The sequence below is a fragment of the Brassica napus genome, unplaced genomic scaffold (genome assembly GCF_020379485.1).
Source record: "Brassica napus cultivar Da-Ae unplaced genomic scaffold, Da-Ae ScsIHWf_528;HRSCAF=793, whole genome shotgun sequence".
Lineage (NCBI taxonomy): Eukaryota > Viridiplantae > Streptophyta > Magnoliopsida > Brassicales > Brassicaceae > Brassica > Brassica napus.
The window spans coordinates 118670-137288 of record NW_026016596.1 but is presented as its reverse complement, the minus strand read 5'-3'; the positions used below and the strand labels follow the sequence as shown (position 1 = coordinate 137288).

The following is an 18619-nucleotide window of genomic DNA, read 5'->3' as shown; positions in this document are numbered from 1 at the left end:
TTTCCATCTTTATGGGAGAATCACTTCATTATGAAGCGACTAAGTGGTCGGCATGCTACCTTTACGGCTTTACGTGTTAGCACATTTTTTTTTGGTTAAGTGGTAGCACATTTTGTTGGAGTGTAACCAAAGTTACTAAGAAATTAATATTCTAGCAAAACAATATTTTGCTAGTAGAATACAAATTACAACTCAGATGATCTAAAAGGTGATGTTTTTACTTACATGTATCTAATTTTGTTCCATAACTTAACATGATCATATTTTACAATTTTCTCAAATCATTTAATTATTGAAACACACAAGGAAGAGATTAACATAAATTCAAATTCATTCAGTTCAAGAATAGTAAAATTACATTTTCCTTTCTCCATGATATTATTGTTACAGAAAAAAGTTACAGTGTTACAAATTTATTAATTAGTTATAATAATATAGTTGACCACTTACGAAATTGTATAGTGGTAGTAATAGTAGTAATAAAGTCTATCTCTTGCAGACCACTCCCTTGCCACCTACGCCACTGGCACAACTCATCTCAGGGAGCTCCATTTTACTCCGGCCACCGTTGCTACCTCTGTTCCCAGTGAACCTTGCGGCTGAGCAGTCAGGTGAAAAAAGTCCGCTGGTCTGGAATTCCCTATCACCACCCATCACAGGCATGTGGACTCCGATCTTGACTCGGCTTACGTAGTTAGACCTATACGTTTGTCCCAAAACACCATCGACGTTGTCGCTAAGGTCTTGGAACTTAAAGCCTAAGTCGAGATGAGCGAGACAGTCGTCTTCCGTTACATTGTAACCATGAATTCTTGAATCTTCCACTGTTATTGGCACCACTCTTGCTCTGATCTTAAGCATGCCCTCTACTTCAACCTGAATAAATGCGTTACGCCAAGTTATTAACTGATTATCAAGAATCTCAGTTCAGACTATTATCTAAAAATATTACAAATATAACAAAAAGTTTATACCTCTAGGTTGTTAGTGTCAGCGTTGACTCGTTTGACCGAGACCTGAGGGTATACTCCAGGGGAAGAAGTCCACGTGGCACCATCTAGTTGAGGAAGTGAGATAACATGTCCATCAAAAGAGGCGGAGATCCGGTCAACAGAATCGTCCCACGTGGAGGTCTTAAGGGCTCCGACGTAGAGACGGTGAGTGCCGAAGAGGATAGCAATGGATTGGACCCATGTGAAGTCACGTGCCATACCAGACCTTCGTTTACCGATGAAATGTGCGTTGATGTGAAGGTTAGAATCGGAGATGAGGCAGAAGTTGGAGTCTTTCTTGCCGTGGAAGTAAAAGGTGAGACCATCTCCTCCAATAAAACGTGGGTCTTGGCAAACCGATCCCGGTTTGTCGCAATCTGCATCGCAACGTAATATCATTAGTTAGCATGTATTTATTGATCGTATAAGAAGGAATTAAAGCGGAGTTGGATGTAAATGAGGACATACTGCAAAGAGGTTTGCAAGTAACGCAGTCAACTTCACAAGAACGGGGACAATCGGCCGGGCAACTATACTCAACTCCGTAACAAGGAGAGCCCTTCTTCTTACACCTGGCTCTTCTTACTCCTGCTCCTGCCTCTCCATCGGATGGCGGGGTTGGAGTAGGAGAGGACGGAGGGACATAAGGAGGAGTAGAGCCGGGAGATGTAGGAGTAGGACTTGGAATGGAGGGAGTAGGAGTCGCAGGTGGGGAATATGGAGGGACCGGTGCAGTGGGAGTACCTGGAGGACTTGGCACAGACGGTGTAGGAGGTGTAGGAGTTGGGACGGCTGGTGTAGGAGTAGGAGGTGGTGGTGAAGATGGTGGAGTTGGACTTGGCACAGCTGGTGTAGGAGAAGGTGGTGGTGGTGAAACCGGTGGCGTGGGACTTGGCACAGCCGGTGTAGGAGTTGGAGGTGGTGGTGAAACCGGTGGAGTGGGACTTGGAACGGCTGGTGTAGGAGTTGGAGGTGGTGGTGAAACTGGGGGGTAGGGCTTGGCACAGAAGGTGTAGGAAGTGGTGGTGAAACAGGTGGAACTGGAGCCGGAGGAGTGTATCCACCGTCATCTTCGCCACCATCATCATCACTGCCGGGGGAAGGAGGGCCACATATGGGTTTGCAAGAAGCACATTCAACATGACAAGAGTCAGGGCAGAACTTGGGGCAAACATGTTCTAAGTTGTAGCAATGTTTGTACTTCTTGATCTTACATGTTGCATGGCTCGGGTTTTTGGCTATGCCCGGTGGTGTATCAGCCATTGTTAGTGCGAGTGATGCAAGGAGTATGCATCCCAATATCTGAACTCTTGTGTGTTTGGCTAGAGCCATTGCCAAACCTAAAAAGATAGAATTTTTTTTTTTCAATTGTTGTGTGCTTTAGGATTTGATAGTTTTCTGATGTGGTTCAAGTACTCTGATAGGGTTTATATAGATAAATATGTAGATTTCTTTATTATCAAGTTGGGGTTTTGTAATCTTCTAAGTAAGCTGTTCCTGATATAAAAAAATAACTGTTCCTATTTCTAAGGATGGTCAATTAAACAAATATTAACACATTGGCTTTAATTTATATACATAACAAAACAACATTATTTTCTATACATGCTTCAAGCTCTTTTGTTGATCGCAAATAGGTCTCTAAAATAGTATTATGTTAACTAGTAGGCTAAAAATTTCACAATATAGTTGAGATTACAATTAGAATCTCAACTATAATTATTAAAATTTCACAATAATTAACTAGTATACATCAAAAGCCTTGACCAGTGAGTATGTCTTCACAGTCGTGAGGGGTGCCATCATAAGATGATCTGGTTAAAATTTAGGTTTGAGTTAAAATCTGATGGTATATACGAATACGATCATCAATTTGGTTTGAGTTTTCGGTTTAAAATTAGAAATTGGGTTTGTTAAAAATTGTTAATTATATATATATGTGTATGATATAGCAGTTTTTATTTGCCTAATCACTAATTATCATCAAAATTGTATAATAAGGCCAATATTTTATATAGACACAGTGGAAAACATACAACAGTATATCGATGATCTTATTACACTGAATTTAAATGATCCCGAAAAGATATTATTTGTTGGAATATTGTAAATATCAATTGAATTTTGAATGAAAACAAAAGAGAGAAACAAGCATGATCCTTAGTTGTGATAGGTAATCAATCTTACCGTCAAGTCAACCTCATATTAAACTAGCCAATCGATACACTTTCATGTATGACGATATATCTAACAAAATTGTTAAGAAGAGTTTAGATTCCACTTTATGCAGTTCCAAGTAATATAAATTAATGGGTATAACAACTTCACAAGTTTAAATTAATGCTAACTTATATGTATTTTTACATGCAAGTTTAGGGGGAATCACTTTGCTACAAAGTGAACCGCATGCTACTTTTTGTTGTAGCGCCTTTTGCTGAAGTTAAGATATTATTTAAATTTAATGATTAAATGAAAAAGTTTTTTGCTAATGGAAAAAAACTAAATGCGTAATTTGGTTATTTCTTAAATGCACCAAAGTGAAACCACAATTTTGTTTCGTTTATTTTAATATCATGTTCTATTTTTCTAACAAAGTTTGCACTTTGAGAAAATTAGTCTAGTTCAGTTTAGCTCATTTTAATTGGGATTTACTCTACAATAAAAAGTAAACCATATATATATAACTCATGTTAAAGTTCTTTAACAAAAAAAAAAAGTTCAAGTTTTTGTTATGATCCAGTTCAATTCTACTTTGGGTAAACCTAGCTGACAATTCCCTATACTTGAGTAAATCCTGTAAAATTTGAGTTAAACGTTAACAGCGAGTTTATACATATAATTTACACTATGCTGGTTTTATCCCTGGTAATACTGTAATTTACATTATGCTAATAGATTTATTAAGATGTACATCGTGTACTAAACGTCATTTAGTTTATTCGTAAAGAGACGAATGACAATCGAGAGCAGAACCTTTGACTTTGGGGGTGGGGGATCACATGATGAAAACAAAAATGATAAGTTAAGCCATGAAAACACCTTTACAGCTATGTTTCATTTTTATAATTTGTCTTCTATTTGAAGAAAAATAGAAAACTCGCATCTAATGTTTTTTTTCCTCTGTTAGAGTTAACATTCCGTCGAAATTAATACTATCGAATATTTTCCTCTTTAACTAACAAGCTTTATATGTAATTCACTTGCATGCATGTATCCGTGATTCAAGGGACTATAGGTATGACCGTCTAAGTCTGTTATTTAATAGTTTAGATATGTGCTATGCTATATACAACGCGGTCTTAGCTAAATATATGCATGCTATTGGATTTGAAATCGAATAGTTAACATGCTTATAATTAATACGTTTTACTCATAGTTATGGACTTTGAAGTTGTGAATGTTTTCAGTTTTTCTTTGGGTCAACAACTTACATCCTTTTACATCTCTTTTAGGCAAAAAAAAAAACAATTTACATCTTTTTAATATCTTCTTAGTTCAAAGTTGAAAACACATAAAAAAATTTAGATAATTTTCCCTGCGTTGATAATATCTTCCCCGAGATCATCTTAACATTTATTCCCAACCTGACATGACTAACTCCATTCTCTACAACTAAATGATGTAGACGAAAATTGATCACTTTCTAATGTTAGTATTGCATGTGTAGAAAATAAGAAGAATCTGGAATCCAAAGGGAATGACCTGGGTGAGAAAAAGAAAGACTTTTTTACTTTAGGACTACTTTAGGTAAATACTATTATCTAATTTTGATAAAATAATCGGCCCAAACGAGACCCCGGTTTGCTCTTCAATCCAGCCCAAATAACAGTCCTAGTTTTTTGGGCAACTTGCAATCCGGTTCTACAACCAGTGTGTTGCTTGGTTTCGGTTTTGATTCATGAACTTTGTGGTTGAAGAAGGAAAGATAGTGCATGAAGAATGCTCCAGTTTGATTCTCAGTAAATTGTTTCGTTTTCTAACTAAGGTTTTCTGATGTGGATATTTTTCCTCCTAGACACTTCATGGAGGTAACTTAGAGCAACATTAGAGCATCCCCATTAGGGGTTTATAACACAAACTCACACAATTCCCAAGAAAATCAAATTATTATAATAATCTGGTTTTTGTGAACCCGTGTCTCGTGAGAGCTTTTGGAAGAAACAGGTTCAACACTGTTTTGCGGACCCCACAACACGTGGCGACTCGCGATTGGTTCGTTTATTATTTTGAAGGGTCAGCCTTAAGAGGCACCGATATTAATGATCTTAGCGCCTTTGCGGAGAAAGGTACACAAGAGCTTGAGTTTTCCTTCCCAAGACATATATTAATATTAGACTATTACTAAACTTACTATTTGCATCTCTTTTCTTAGCTTTAAGGGTAAAAATGCTTTATGATGAACAAATTATCCACACGCTCACTCCTTTAAAGATGATTCCAAAACTTTATGTCTATGTTGTTTGAGTTAGGCAAAAGGTATGAGAGTGACATGTCTCTCCTATGTTACAATTCCGAAGGAGACAACATCATCAGTTATCAGCTTCCTATCTCTGATAAATGCCACATCTTAATGAAATATAAAGATTCATTGATTAATTAATTCCAAGCACAAAATCACTTGAAAATTAAAAAATCTGCTCAAAGGATTACTGAAAATTTAAAGGACATAGCGAAGATTAGATCAAGAAAATACACACAAAGGTTGAATGTAGGAGCCACCTCTTTTTCTTTAGCCTCCACCTGGCTAGATATAAGTCAAACTTGAAAAATAATCAAGAACTGGCCAACCGCATGTAACTGCTCCAAAATCAATTCCTTTGATTTCATTATCCTCCCCAGCAATGTATACCAAATCTTTGCGTTCAAAGTTCAAACATACATTTCTCATAAGATAGCTAGGGCAACTTTCTTCTCCTCGTCCACCAAAAACGAGTTAAATTAAACCAAATATCACTTTGGGGTGGGGGGTCTACCGTTAAAAACTTTCTCCAGGACACCTCTTTACTCCCATCGATCTTATTAATTTGTTACTCAAATCTCTTTCTCCCGTGAATTTTTACGTCGTAATAACACTGAAAGCTTCTCTTCTCCAACAACGGATAGAGCCGCATCTTGAATAAAATCTGACGGACACTTACAAGCGTCCAAATCTCTCTGTTGTATAATCAAAACTAACCAAGAACATGCCGAGTTGTCCATCTTCTCTATCTGAAGCAAACCAATATGTCTTTCCCTCGAAAAAAACGCTGGTACCAATAAACAATAACTTGAAGTCCGAAGTGGCATCAAGAATTCTCCATGTATTAGAGTTAATGTCGTAGATTTCAAACTCATGTTCATAAGTAATAAGCCCTATAGCTCAATATTTTGTAGCTACTAGTTCCACATCGAGGTTCTTTGTAGGATCCGAGAGCATACGTGTTCGTTGTTCTAAGTTAATTCAAAATTTTTTTTTTTTAACACTGAAGAAATTCAATAACAGAGCCAACGAATGGCAACGTATAGGAGTACATAAGCAAGAAAACAAGGAACAACTAGGTACCAATAGGTACTAAAACAGCAAGATGAAAAAACAGGGAAAAGCTCAACCACATTAGTGATTTCTTGAGACGCAAGTATCCCCTGGCAGCCGCACTTATCCCATGCCTCCATAATATAAAACGTCCAGGTTTATATTTAATCCCATGCCTCCATAAATATCACTTTGGCAAAGCTTCTCCCATGCTACCCATGGTAGTTTACGTCTAGCACTTCCATCACCCCACCAGAAATCCCTTAACGCAGACGTAAGCTTCGCACACAGGTCTTTAGGAAGCTTAAAGACTGACATCGCATATATAGGAAGAGCTAGGCCGACAGATTTGATGAGGATTTCCTTGCCCCCTGGCGAAAGAGATTTAGCAAACCACCCTTGGATTCTGTTCTGGAGTTTTTCTCTGATAAAGTTCAAAATATGTTTCTTTGATCCTTTGAAAACCTCAGGGAGGCCAAGGTAGGTACCCTCACCCCCTTCTTTATCAATAGAAAGAACTCGTTTGATGTCAGCTTTGATGCCCTCTTCAACTCTATCACCAAAGATGATTGATGATTTCGAAAGGTTAATTTGCTGCCCAGACGCCTGACCATATAGCTTAAGACAACGGATAACTTCAACACTCTCCATCAGGTTAGCTTGGCATAGTAACAAACTGTCATCAGCAAATAATAAGTGATGAACCGAGGGTCCTCCCGCTGCAAGCTGGATTCCATGTAGACGGCCTTTATGCTCAGCGTTGTTCAACACACTCACAAGTGCTTCGGCACACATGATGAACAAAAATGGGGACATTGGGTCACCTTGACGAATCCCACGTTCAGGTCTGATAAAACCGTGTTCCCGACCATTCAGGAGGATTGTATATGACACAGTGCTCACACAAGCCATGACCCAACACACCCACTTTCTAGTAAAACCCATCTTCTCCATCAACGTCTCCAAGAAGCTCCACTCAACGCGATCATAAGCTTTTGACATATCGGTTTTAATAGCCATAAACTTCGCGTTCACCGAGTTGTTAGTGCGTAGGCCATGAACCATCTCATGCGCCACAATGATGTTGTCAGAGATCAATCTATCAGCGACAAAAGCTCCTTGCGTGTCAGAGATTAGAACCGGCATAACTGGTTTCATGCGCTCCGACAGCAGCTTGGATATAATCTTGTACTGAACCGAGCACAAGCTGATTGGCCTCAAATCTTTCATAGTATCTGGCTTAGACACTTTAGGCAGTAGACATAGTTGCGTATGGTTCCACCCAGTCGGGAGTGAAGACGTTCGAAAGAAACTCTGGATTTCCTCAACGATATGATTACCAACAATATGCCAGTACTGTTGATAAAAAACCCCAGTGATCCCATCTTCTCCAAATATAACTTCATATGAAGACTTATTATATTTAATTACTTTTGTTGTTGTAGTTTATGGTTTGTTTTCAAAAGGATGTTTAATTTCCTCTTGTCATTGTAGTCTTCAACATTGAGTTCAATGCAAGTTGTGTCTTAAAAAAATCGGTTATTTTGAAACCAATGTAATCAAAAACCAAATTGATCCAATTTTTTTTGGATCACTACGGTGAAATTTTGACCGATCCAAACAAACTGACCCTAACTAACCGAAAAATCGAACTGCGTGCCTACTCTAGTCTCTAGAACAAGTCAAAAGCAACGAGAAGTGGCTTTTAAAACTAAAATTTAGAGATATTGTTGATTGGGTTCCATCTTCCTTTACAAACAAGAAAATGAAATCAAATTGTAAATAGACAATGCATGTAGTTGTGTATTTTACCTTGAAAGATTATAATTTTAGGTTTCCAGTTCAAACTAACATTCATACAAAATTATTATTTAATTAAATCGAAATTTTCTAAAGGTGTATTCCTTTTTTGTTTGACGTATTGCGAATGGTGTATTTACTTTAGAGTTTTGAAGTAATTGTATTTTTAATAATTTTTAATATGATTTTACATGAATTAAAGAGTTTAATATGTTTTTAATGAAATATATAAATATTCATTAATTAACTATTCCAAGGACAAGACCACTTGTTAATGAACTGTCAGCTCAAAGGACATGACCAAGATAGATTAAGAAAGCACACACAAAAATGTTGGATGTAGCAGTCACCTCTCTCTCTTTCTTTTCTTTAAGCCTCCACCTGGTTGGATATAGGCCAAGCTTGGAAAATAATCAAGAACTGGCCAACATGATCCAAATGTAACTGCTCCAAAATCAAGTAGTTTGACTTCATTATCCTCCCCAGCAATGTATACCAAGTCTTTGATCTTGGTATTGCGGTCGAACATACATTTCTCGCAACATAGGGCGACTTTCTTCTCCTCGTCGACCCAAAAACAAGTAAAAGTAATCCAATAATCACGTTCGGGGTAATCCACTGTTAAGAACTTTCTCCACGACACCTCTTTAGTCCCATCGATCTTGTTCGTTACCCATATCTCTTTCCCCCGTGTGTTTCTTGGTTGTAATAACACTGAAAGCTTCTCTTCTCCAACAACGGATAGAGCCACATCATGGAAAAAACCTACAGGATACTTACAAGGAAGACTCAAGCGTCCAAATCTCTCTGTTGTGTAGTCAAAACTGACCAAGAACATGCCGAGTTGTTCATCTTCTCTATCGGAAGCAAACCAATACGTCTTCCCCTTGAAAGACACGCTGGTACCAATATACAATAGCTTGAAGATCGAAGTGACATCAAGAGTTCTCCATGTATTAGAGTTAATCTCGTATATTTCAAACTCATGGTCATTATAAGTTCTATAGCTCAATATTTTGTAGCTACTAGTTCCACATCTAGGTTCTTTGTAGGATCCAAGAGCATATGAGTTTTTTGTACTTCTTGGTTGGATCCACCTGGTCTTACCAGTAAACGGGTTCCAAAGCACGATTCTAGTGTCGTTACTGATAGTACATAACAATAACCCGTCGCAGTGAAAGACTCTAGATATTTTGATCTGATTTGCGTTCAAATGCGAACCGAGTAGGCGAAGCTCACCTTTAAACTCTACAGATGGAGTTCCATGGAGATTGACACTCATCAAACAAGCCCTAGAATATTGTGTCACCTTGAAAACCAGAGACTGTTTTGCTGCTTTATCCAAGTGCTTTGTTGAGAATTGCTTATCGTTGAATAAACGGTTCCAACGTTTGCATGAAGATCGTAGACGTTTCAGAGATACGGCAGGGACGCGACAGAGTATCTCCTCTAGCAAATCTCCTGGAAGGTCTGACATCATAGTCATTGTGATCGTCCAAAGACGAAAGTGGCTTTGAATTCTTATTATTTAGGGTTTTGACGTTTAGTATATCACTTTTTAATGTACCGGAATCTTTAGTTTATCTTTTGGAGTCAAAATCTTTGTTTTTCTTTTTTTTTTTTACCAGTGTTTTGTCCCCGGATAATTACATCTATTTATTAATAGTTTATTTTAAGTTTTTGTCACAAAAATAGTCATCAAAGAGGAAAATGACCAAAATTTTATTTTGAAAATTTTAATATTTATTTTTTTTAAATTTGAAACTTTGTCTTCAAAACATCACCCCTAAACTCTAGATCTAAGTATAGATTAGTTAACCATAGAGTACAAATGTATATATGTCATTTAATAAAACTTTTTTTGTCATTTTCTCCATGAATGCTATTTTTATGTATCATTAATTCAAAGATTATCAAATAAATTATCATTTATGTCTTCAAATTTTTTAAATTAAATGTTAAATTATTTATACATGACAATTATTCATCAACAATATATATTTTTATTAGTGCGTACGTATCATAAATATTTTGATTTTCTTAAAGATAATATATTCATTATTAATAAATAAATTTTGAATTCTTATGTTTCTTAAATAAGATAATACACAAACTAACAAAAAATTGAATTTTTTTAAGATAATATATTCATTACTTAATTAGTATTTAATTATAAATCTTATGCTTCTTAATTTTTTAATTTTTTGATTAAAATATTTTTTTGGTTAACAACACAATATATTATTTTTAAAATTTATTAAAAGATATTCTTTTCGGATAACAACACAAGAAATATTATTTTTATTTTAAAATAATTTGTAGTTTTTGGATAATTTTTATTATGTCAATTAAATGAACTATCTAATTTAAAATTTCAAAAAAATTCTATATTTTTAACTAATTTTATGTTAGTTTATAATCAATAATTTAATAAATAAATTAATTATTTATTAAATATAATAAGGGCATTAGTCAATACTTTTAGTGTGAGAATTTGAATGGGAAAAATCACTTCAAAAATAATACCAAAATAATACCGTTCTGGTTTTCATAAGAGAAAAAAAAAGCTCATATTGCACTAGAACCTACGAAAAATGGGGACCTCACCAAAACCGGTTGATTCAGAAACAATTTGAACCGGCCAGTTTAAAACAGAACTCTACAAGATAATTGTTGACCGGGTTCCAACTTCCTCTCCAAACAAGAAATTGAAATCAATTTGTAAATTAATCATGTCGTTACTAGGCTCCTCCATTCAAATATCATCAAGCCGGTTCAACTGTTTGGTTAAGGAAATTAGAGAAAAGCTGCCGGTTTACAGAAACCAAACCACACACACACAAAAAAGATTCTCTAAAAGAAAACCTTTTTAAACCCTAAATTAAATTTGGGATTAAAAAACCCTAAATGGCGGCCAATTGGAGAGTTGCGACCGCGGCCCTCCGTCGTCATCTCCGTTCCCCACCGCCTACTATCAGGGAGTCCACCGGAGCCTTATCCGCGGCTAATCAGCGTCGTAGCTACACGACAGCTCTCGCTGACGATGATGATGATCCGAGAGGGAAATGGCTCACTCTACCTCCTTTCTCTCCCACCATCGACGCCGCCGCGGTAGGAAAGGAGCTTTCTTTCGGCGACGGAGACTCCATCGTCAAAGGCTCAACGGATGGCTCAACGACGGCGCTGAGGTGGATTCTTCGTTGCCGTCCCGACCTACCTAGAAACCTCGTACAGAAACTCTTTCGTTTAAGACAGGTCCGTGTAAAGATTGTATTTTTTGATGATTTTGAAGTTACAGGGGATAAGAGATTTGTAAATGTGATTCAGGTTAGAAGACAAGTAGTAGTGCCTATGAGTTGTGAACTACAAAGAAGCCAACTTAAAAGGGTAATCGTTTCTTCTGTAGTCTCTTGGTTAGGACAAGAACTGTTTCTTTTTTTTTTAAGAAGCTGATGTTGTCTGATGGTACTGATTAAAGGTGGCAGCTAAGGAGTCCTTGAATGTAGGAGATAGAATTTACCTTCCTTTGTCTGTAGGCAATGATGCGCCGCCTCCTGCTAAGAAAGAACGCTTTCGTTGCAGTGAAGAAGAGCGCAAATTCGTTTGCAGTTTGGTCTTGTACAAGGTTCTTTTGAAACTCTATGCACTTGTTTTTTTTTCAAGAAATGTTTATATAGATTGATAAATCTAAACTGGGAGTTAATTTGACAGGATCCAGCCATTATTGTCTTGAATAAACCTCATGGTATGGCTGTTCAAGTAAGTCATATATACTCCATGCTTTCTGATGCATCGTGTTCGTGGAGCTTGTGTAAGCTGATAGACTTTTTCTCTTAAACAGGGAGGGACTGGGGTGAAAACTAGCATCGATGAACTCGCTGCCACTTGTTTGACTTTTGATAAGTCAGAGTCTCCCCGGCTGGTTAGTAGCGAAATCACATAGTAGTGCACCAAGGCTCTCTGTCAAGTCCTAGCGTATATGGAAGAAGTTTATGAATCTCTTGACTTATGCCGGTATGGTGGTGTGTGTATTAGGTGCACAGACTTGACAGAGACTGTAGTGGGCTTTTAGTGTTGGGAAGAACACAAACAGCTGCAACACTTCTTCATTCTATATTCCGCGAAAAAACATCTGGTGCATCTGCATATGTAAGTCATATGCTTTCTCTTAGAAGTTTTTCTTACTTTGAAATAAGTTTTCTTGTCATATAATTCCTGAGAAATCCTCATAAATTTCTCTTTCGGTGACCTTTCTTTTTATTGATTTAGGGTGTCAAGAAGAACATAAAATCCTTGAAAAGAAAATATCTGGCACTCGTGATCGGGTGCCCAAGACGTCAAAGGGGACAGATCTCAGCGCCACTCAGAAAGGTGAGTTTACACACTGTTTTAGCTATCAGAATGTTTCACCCGTCTAAGTTTTGTCCACTTTGGTTCGATCTAAGAGATAATTTGTCTGTGCACATTGCTTTTGCTGTTTTAGTGGAGTCAAATTCTAAGCTAAAAACATATGTGGAATGTGTGAGTAGGTTGTTGTGGATGATGGAAAATCTGATCGTATCACAGTTAATGACAACGGAGAACTCGTTTCCACTCAGCATGCTATCACCGAATACCGAGTGGTCGAATCTTCACCACATGGTTAGTGTACACTGTTGCTATCGTTTCACTTAACTTAGAATCAAATGGTTTGGCCTTTTATAGCAAACTGTTGCTTTATAGGATACACATGGCTGGAGCTTCGTCCTTTAACCGGCAGAAAACATCAGCTCCGTGTACACTGCGCAGAAGTGCTAGGAACACCGATACTCGGGGACTATAAATACGGTTGGCAAGCTCATAAAACCAGGGAACCTTTTGTGTCTCCAGAAAACACCCAGACCAAGCCATCATCATCTCCTTTTGGCCTGGATATGGAAGGTGGAGATGTATCTTCAAAACAACCACACCTTCATCTCCATTCTAAGCAAATCGATCTGCCAAACATCTGTCAGCTCTTGGAGAAATTGGAGGTTTCTTCGGACTCTGATATCTCGGATCTCGATGGCCTTAAATTCGATGCTCCGTTGCCTACTCATATGCAGCTAAGCTTCAACTTGTTGAAATCTAGAGTCGAAACTAGTGACAATTGTTAGACTATATATTCTTTTGTGTTTTTTAAGGTCTCCCCCAAGTACGTGCTTTATGTCGCTATTGGACCTGAATCAGTATCATACAAATATGAATCATTGTTTTCACATATATGCAGATACACTTGCATAATCATGTTTTGTATTATCAGCAGAACTAGATTCGATTCCCTTTGTATTCCACTTATTAGTTGTCACTATATTTGTTTGACTCCAAAGAAAAAAGAGTTGTTTTGACTCGAGACAAGCAGCAGACTTTTATAGTCTTGTGGTATAGATACTTGTTGCTAAAAAAAAAGGTGTATAGATACTTTAGTTAGGTTAATTTATTATTAATTTAATTGATATAATTAAACTGAGAATGATATCATTTTATTTAGATAATTGTGGTTGTTCACCAAAAAAATAATCTGTTTAAACTCTGGAAAACGAAAGGGGGTGACGCTATGAATATAAATACAGTACTGAGTAGATCAATACCTAACCAAACAAAGACTTGTTAGTTTTAAAATATTTTATATTAATTTTGATTGGAAAAAAGTAAAGAATAATTGTGAATTATCCTATTAGAAAAACTGCTCGATGACGTGGCGTCGAATCTTTTACCAACCACACTATTTGTAGTACCTACTACATACCTGACGAAACGCCTTTTTCCAATGAATACAATCAATGTTTGCTCCATTATTTCTTTTATTTTATTTTGTCAATTAAAATTATAGATAAATTGAAAAATAATCCCTCCGTTTCAGTTTTAATTGTTGTTGTAGAATAAACTTTTTGTTTTAAAATAAATATCGTTTTATAATTTCAATACAAAATTTACTGATTTTATATTCTAATATATTATTTTATTGGTTGAAATGTGGTTAATTGTATTAGTAATGATGTTTTTATTTTGAAAATATGTAAAATTAAATATTTTTTTAATCTGTTTGCATAAATATAAAACAACAATTACAATGAAACAGACAAAATATGTCTTAATTCCACAAAAGTAAATACTTTTCGATCAATGGTTATATAATAAATTTAAACTATTACAATATTTTTATTTATAGGAAATCTGTAAAATAATGCAGCAATTAAAACTCTGTAAATACCTATGTTACATGGAAACGGAAGCGGGTACGTGGAAGCGGAAGCGTAAGGAAGCGCAGAAGCGAGATTTTTTTAAATATTAGGAAGCGGGTACGTGTTGGAAGCGTATATCCATATATATATATATATATATGCAAAATTTTAAAAAAAATTAGGACTAAAACTTATATGATTTAAATTTGAAATAAAACATTTATTCATTTATAATAATTTTGAAATAATTTTATATTAAAACTGTAAAAATACACATAAATTACGTTTACAAAAAATATTATATTAATTATTTTTAATACTTCATAAATAATTGACACAATATGTTTCAATGTGTGCTATATCTTTAATAAAAAATCTCAATGCATAAAGATAATTTATAGTATTATTTTTGATATTTGTATATTTATAACTCAATATTCATTACTATTAATTTTTTTTTATATAGATGAAAACTATGGTTTTATATTTATTGATATACATTGTATTTTTTTTTTAAACGGAAGCGTGATTCTAAAACGGAATCATAAGCTTCCAACATGTTTTTAAAGAGAATATTTTAGAAACGTTTTGGAAGCGAGATTCCGCAAGCTTCCACGAGGTTCCGATTCCGATTCCGGTTCCGAAGCGGGAAGCGGACGTCCGATGAAGCTTCCGTGCAACGTAGGTAAATACGTTATATGGTCTGTTTGATGAAGAATATAAAGATCTATCTTTGAATAAGATTAGATATTAGCAAACATGTGTCCAGCAACGCCACTAAAAGTAAAAGCTAATTTAGTTGTGTATTGCATAAGGAAAAGAGAATATCCACCTAAACTTTTGGTGTCATATCTCTTTCTCATTTAGTTTTATTAGTTAATGTAACTTTCTCATTTAGTTTATATTTGTTTCTGTAATATATATATGTCCAAATTTAGTTATGATGCTTTTTTTTTTTTTGTCACAGTGTTATGATGCTTATATCTCTGTTTCAACAACTATTGTGGTCCAGATTTTATTTACATCTATCTTCAAAGTGTTATTAGTAATGGAAGATCAGTATATTTAAAAGAGTGTATTTTGATTTCTTTCTTGGTTTGAAATTAAACTAATTTACTCCTTTTATTTTCGTTTGGTTTTATAAAAAAAACGTTTAAAAACTAAACCAGACTTCTTCCATTTGATTCGATTATCTCCATTCATACTCATTACTCTTGAGTTGTAAATTTGTATTGTATATAAGAAGTTTGGTTGTACCACCGGTCCGAAAAGAAAAAGATAAGAGGTTTGGTTGGTCGAGATTACTGATTAAAAGGGCATGCCCACCAAAAATCAAATAATATTCCTATTTTACTCTTCTTTTTTTCTTTGGTATTATTGAACAACTTTTTTATCTTCCCCATTTACTTTGCACTATATATACATATTCCAATAAGTGCCTAGTCCGTAGAGACATCTCTCAAAACAGTTTTCTCTGCAAGACTAATATAAACAACAACCACACAAAAAAGTCAGAGAAACCAAGAAAGAAATAGAAAAATGGGAAGTGTAGAAGGTGGAGAAAAGAAGGCTTTAGGATGGGCTGCAAGAGATCCTTCTGGTGTTCTCTCTCCTTACTCCTACACTTTGAGGTTCTTTATTTTATCTACTCCTTGTTTTCTCTTTATATGAAGGGTTCTCTTTTTCTTTTATGAGGTTTTTTTAGTGAAGTAATATAGTTCTTATCTCTTCAAGAGTTATTGAACTTTTTTATTTTGTTTATTCGTTGAAAACAATCTTGGATTTGTTAATAGGAGCACAGGGCCAGATGATGTGTATATAAAGGTTATATGCTGTGGAATCTGCCATACTGATATCCACCAGATTAAAAATGATCTTGGAATGTCCAATTATCCTATGGTTCCTGGGTAATTTCTTCTTTGACCCTCTTTTTCTCTTTTATTTTTCTGCTCTTTTTCTATTCTATGCTCATTTCTTTTTGCTTATGCTGTTAATATCTTTTCCATGAATTGTAGTTTTCTTTTCATCTGTTAAAATGGATCCCATAGTTATCTGTTGACTTAAGTTTAGATCCCAATCATAACCAATATGTTTTAGATCTTGAAAGGAACCAAGTCCTTTTTTCTATGGAGTTATGTGAAAATTTGTTTGCATGTAACTGAAATAATACACTTGTGACTAGCTTTGTTATTTTCTATGCGTGCTAGAGATAACTCCAAAGTCCTAACAGTACAACCTGTCACACACTTCACTGTCTAAAACCAATCAACTAAAAATGAATTTTGATATACAGACACGAGGTGGTAGGTGAAGTGGTTGAAGTGGGATCAGATGTGAGCAAGTTCACCGTAGGAGATGTGGTCGGAGTCGGCGTTATCGTAGGATGCTGCGGTAGCTGCAAACCCTGCAGCTCAGATCTTGAACAGTACTGTAACAAGAGAATCTGGAGTTACAATGATGTCTACACCGACGGAAAACCAACTCAAGGTGGCTTCGCTGACACTATGATCGTCAATCAGAAGTAAGCACACACACAAACAAATAAACGTTTCTTGTTTCACAAGAAAACACAGAGCATGTGTTTCTTGCTCCACACGTAATCTCATTTTTTCCCAAACTTTGTTTCATAAAGGTTTGTCGTGAAGATCCCGGAAGGTATGCCGGTGGAACAGGCTGCCCCGCTGCTCTGCGCGGGAGTAACTGTGTACAGTCCGTTGAGCCACTTCGGTCTAATGTCAAGCGGGCTCAGAGGAGGGATTCTAGGGTTAGGAGGAGTTGGGCACATGGGTGTGAAGATAGCTAAAGCAATGGGACATCACGTGACGGTGATAAGCTCGTCAGAGAGGAAAAGAGAAGAAGCAATGGATCATCTAGGAGCTGACGACTACGTAGTGAGCTCTGATCAAGCAGAGATGCAAAGGATCGCAGATTCTCTTGACTACATCATCGATACCGTACCGGTGTTTCACCCTCTGGAGCCTTACTTGGCTTGTCTTAAACTCGACGGGAAGTTGATCCTCATGGGTGTTATTAACACTCCTCTTCAGTTCATCACCCCTCTCGTCATTCTTGGTTAGCATTTCTTGTTTTGTTTTAAATTAATGATGTCTGTCTAGCAAAGTCTTGATTCTTTTGTTTTTGATGATAGGGAGGAAAGTGATATCAGGAAGCTTTATTGGGAGCATCAAAGAGACAGAGGAAGTGTTAGCTTTCTGCAAGGAGAAAGGGCTTACGTCGACAATTGAAGTGGTGAAGATTGATGAGCTCAACACTGCGTTTGAGAGGCTTCACAAGAACGATGTGCGTTACAGATTTGTGGTTGATGTTGCTGGAAGCAATCTGGTCGAGGAGGCTGCAACAACTACAAAATGAAAGAGTAACTAAATAATGTGATATGGGCCCTAATATGTTTGTGGTGTCTTGTTTTTCAATGGTTCTGAACGAATGCTTTGGTGTATCATTTAATGTTTACTTTTGCTTCAAATGTGAACTTTATGTCATGTCTTTTTCACTTAAAGAGAGAGAATAAATATTAATATGAGCATATTTATGTATTTGAAGTTTCTTTTTTTTTCTGTCAAAACAAAAAGAAGTTTCTGTTTTTTTTTGTGTGTTAGTTGGAACCATTGTGGCTAATCATTTTTTGTACCCTGAATTATTCTAATTGTTTTGTTGCAGACTTGCAGTACATAACACAGAGAGAGAAAAAAAAACAGAAAATAAATAACTACAGTTGTTAAATCCATGAATTCGAAAAAAAAACTCTAAACTCAGAATCTGAATAGGATCTTGAACAATTGATTCTAAGAACTACATATGTTTAAAGTGATTTTTAAGAGAAAAAAAGATGAAATGTTTCGGCTTCTTATTATAATTGTGGCTAATCATTTTCTGGTACCCTTTATACCTTTATTATAATTGTTTTGTTACAGTACATAAAACAGAGAAAATAAATAACTACAAACTTCATGACTCAAGAGTTGTTAAATCATCCATAAATTAAAAAAAAAACAAACTCAAAACTCAGAATCTGAACTTGGATCTTGAACAATTGATTCTAAGAAGAGAATATTACATCCAGGGTCAGTTTTCATCTTTCTAATATCATAATA

The 18619-nt window shown here is 35.8% G+C and overlaps 3 protein-coding genes and 1 pseudogene across 3 annotated transcripts; 2 read left to right on the top strand and 2 right to left on the bottom strand.

Moving 5' to 3' along the window:
• Positions 1-310: 310 nt before the first annotated feature.
• LOC106428366 lies at positions 311-2375 on the bottom strand (annotated as a pseudogene).
• Positions 2376-8414: 6039 nt separating this feature from the next.
• On the bottom strand, positions 8415-10287 carry LOC125604363 (probable F-box protein At5g47300). Its single transcript, XM_048774780.1, has one exon. It carries the CDS (start codon positions 9788-9790, stop codon positions 8651-8653), a length of 1140 nt encoding a protein of 379 aa, XP_048630737.1. The 5' UTR covers positions 9791-10287; the 3' UTR covers positions 8415-8650.
• An 891-nt stretch (positions 10288-11178) lies between these two features.
• LOC106428326 (RNA pseudouridine synthase 4, mitochondrial) lies at positions 11179-13545 on the top strand. The gene is made up of 9 exons (XM_048774778.1): positions 11179-11559; positions 11632-11691; positions 11783-11929; positions 12016-12063; positions 12146-12226; positions 12340-12453; positions 12574-12675; positions 12834-12945; positions 13027-13545. The coding sequence occupies exons 1-9, from the start codon at positions 11212-11214 to the stop codon at positions 13437-13439; spliced, it is 1425 nt and encodes a 474-aa protein (XP_048630735.1). The 5' UTR covers positions 11179-11211; the 3' UTR covers positions 13440-13545.
• Positions 13546-15890: 2345 nt separating this feature from the next.
• On the top strand, positions 15891-18061 carry LOC106428381 (cinnamyl alcohol dehydrogenase 4). Its single transcript, XM_013869128.3, has 5 exons — positions 15891-16138; positions 16301-16414; positions 16801-17028; positions 17140-17579; positions 17656-18061. The coding sequence occupies exons 1-5, from the start codon at positions 16047-16049 to the stop codon at positions 17877-17879; spliced, it is 1098 nt and encodes a 365-aa protein (XP_013724582.1). The 5' UTR covers positions 15891-16046; the 3' UTR covers positions 17880-18061.
• Positions 18062-18619: the final 558 nt, after the last annotated feature.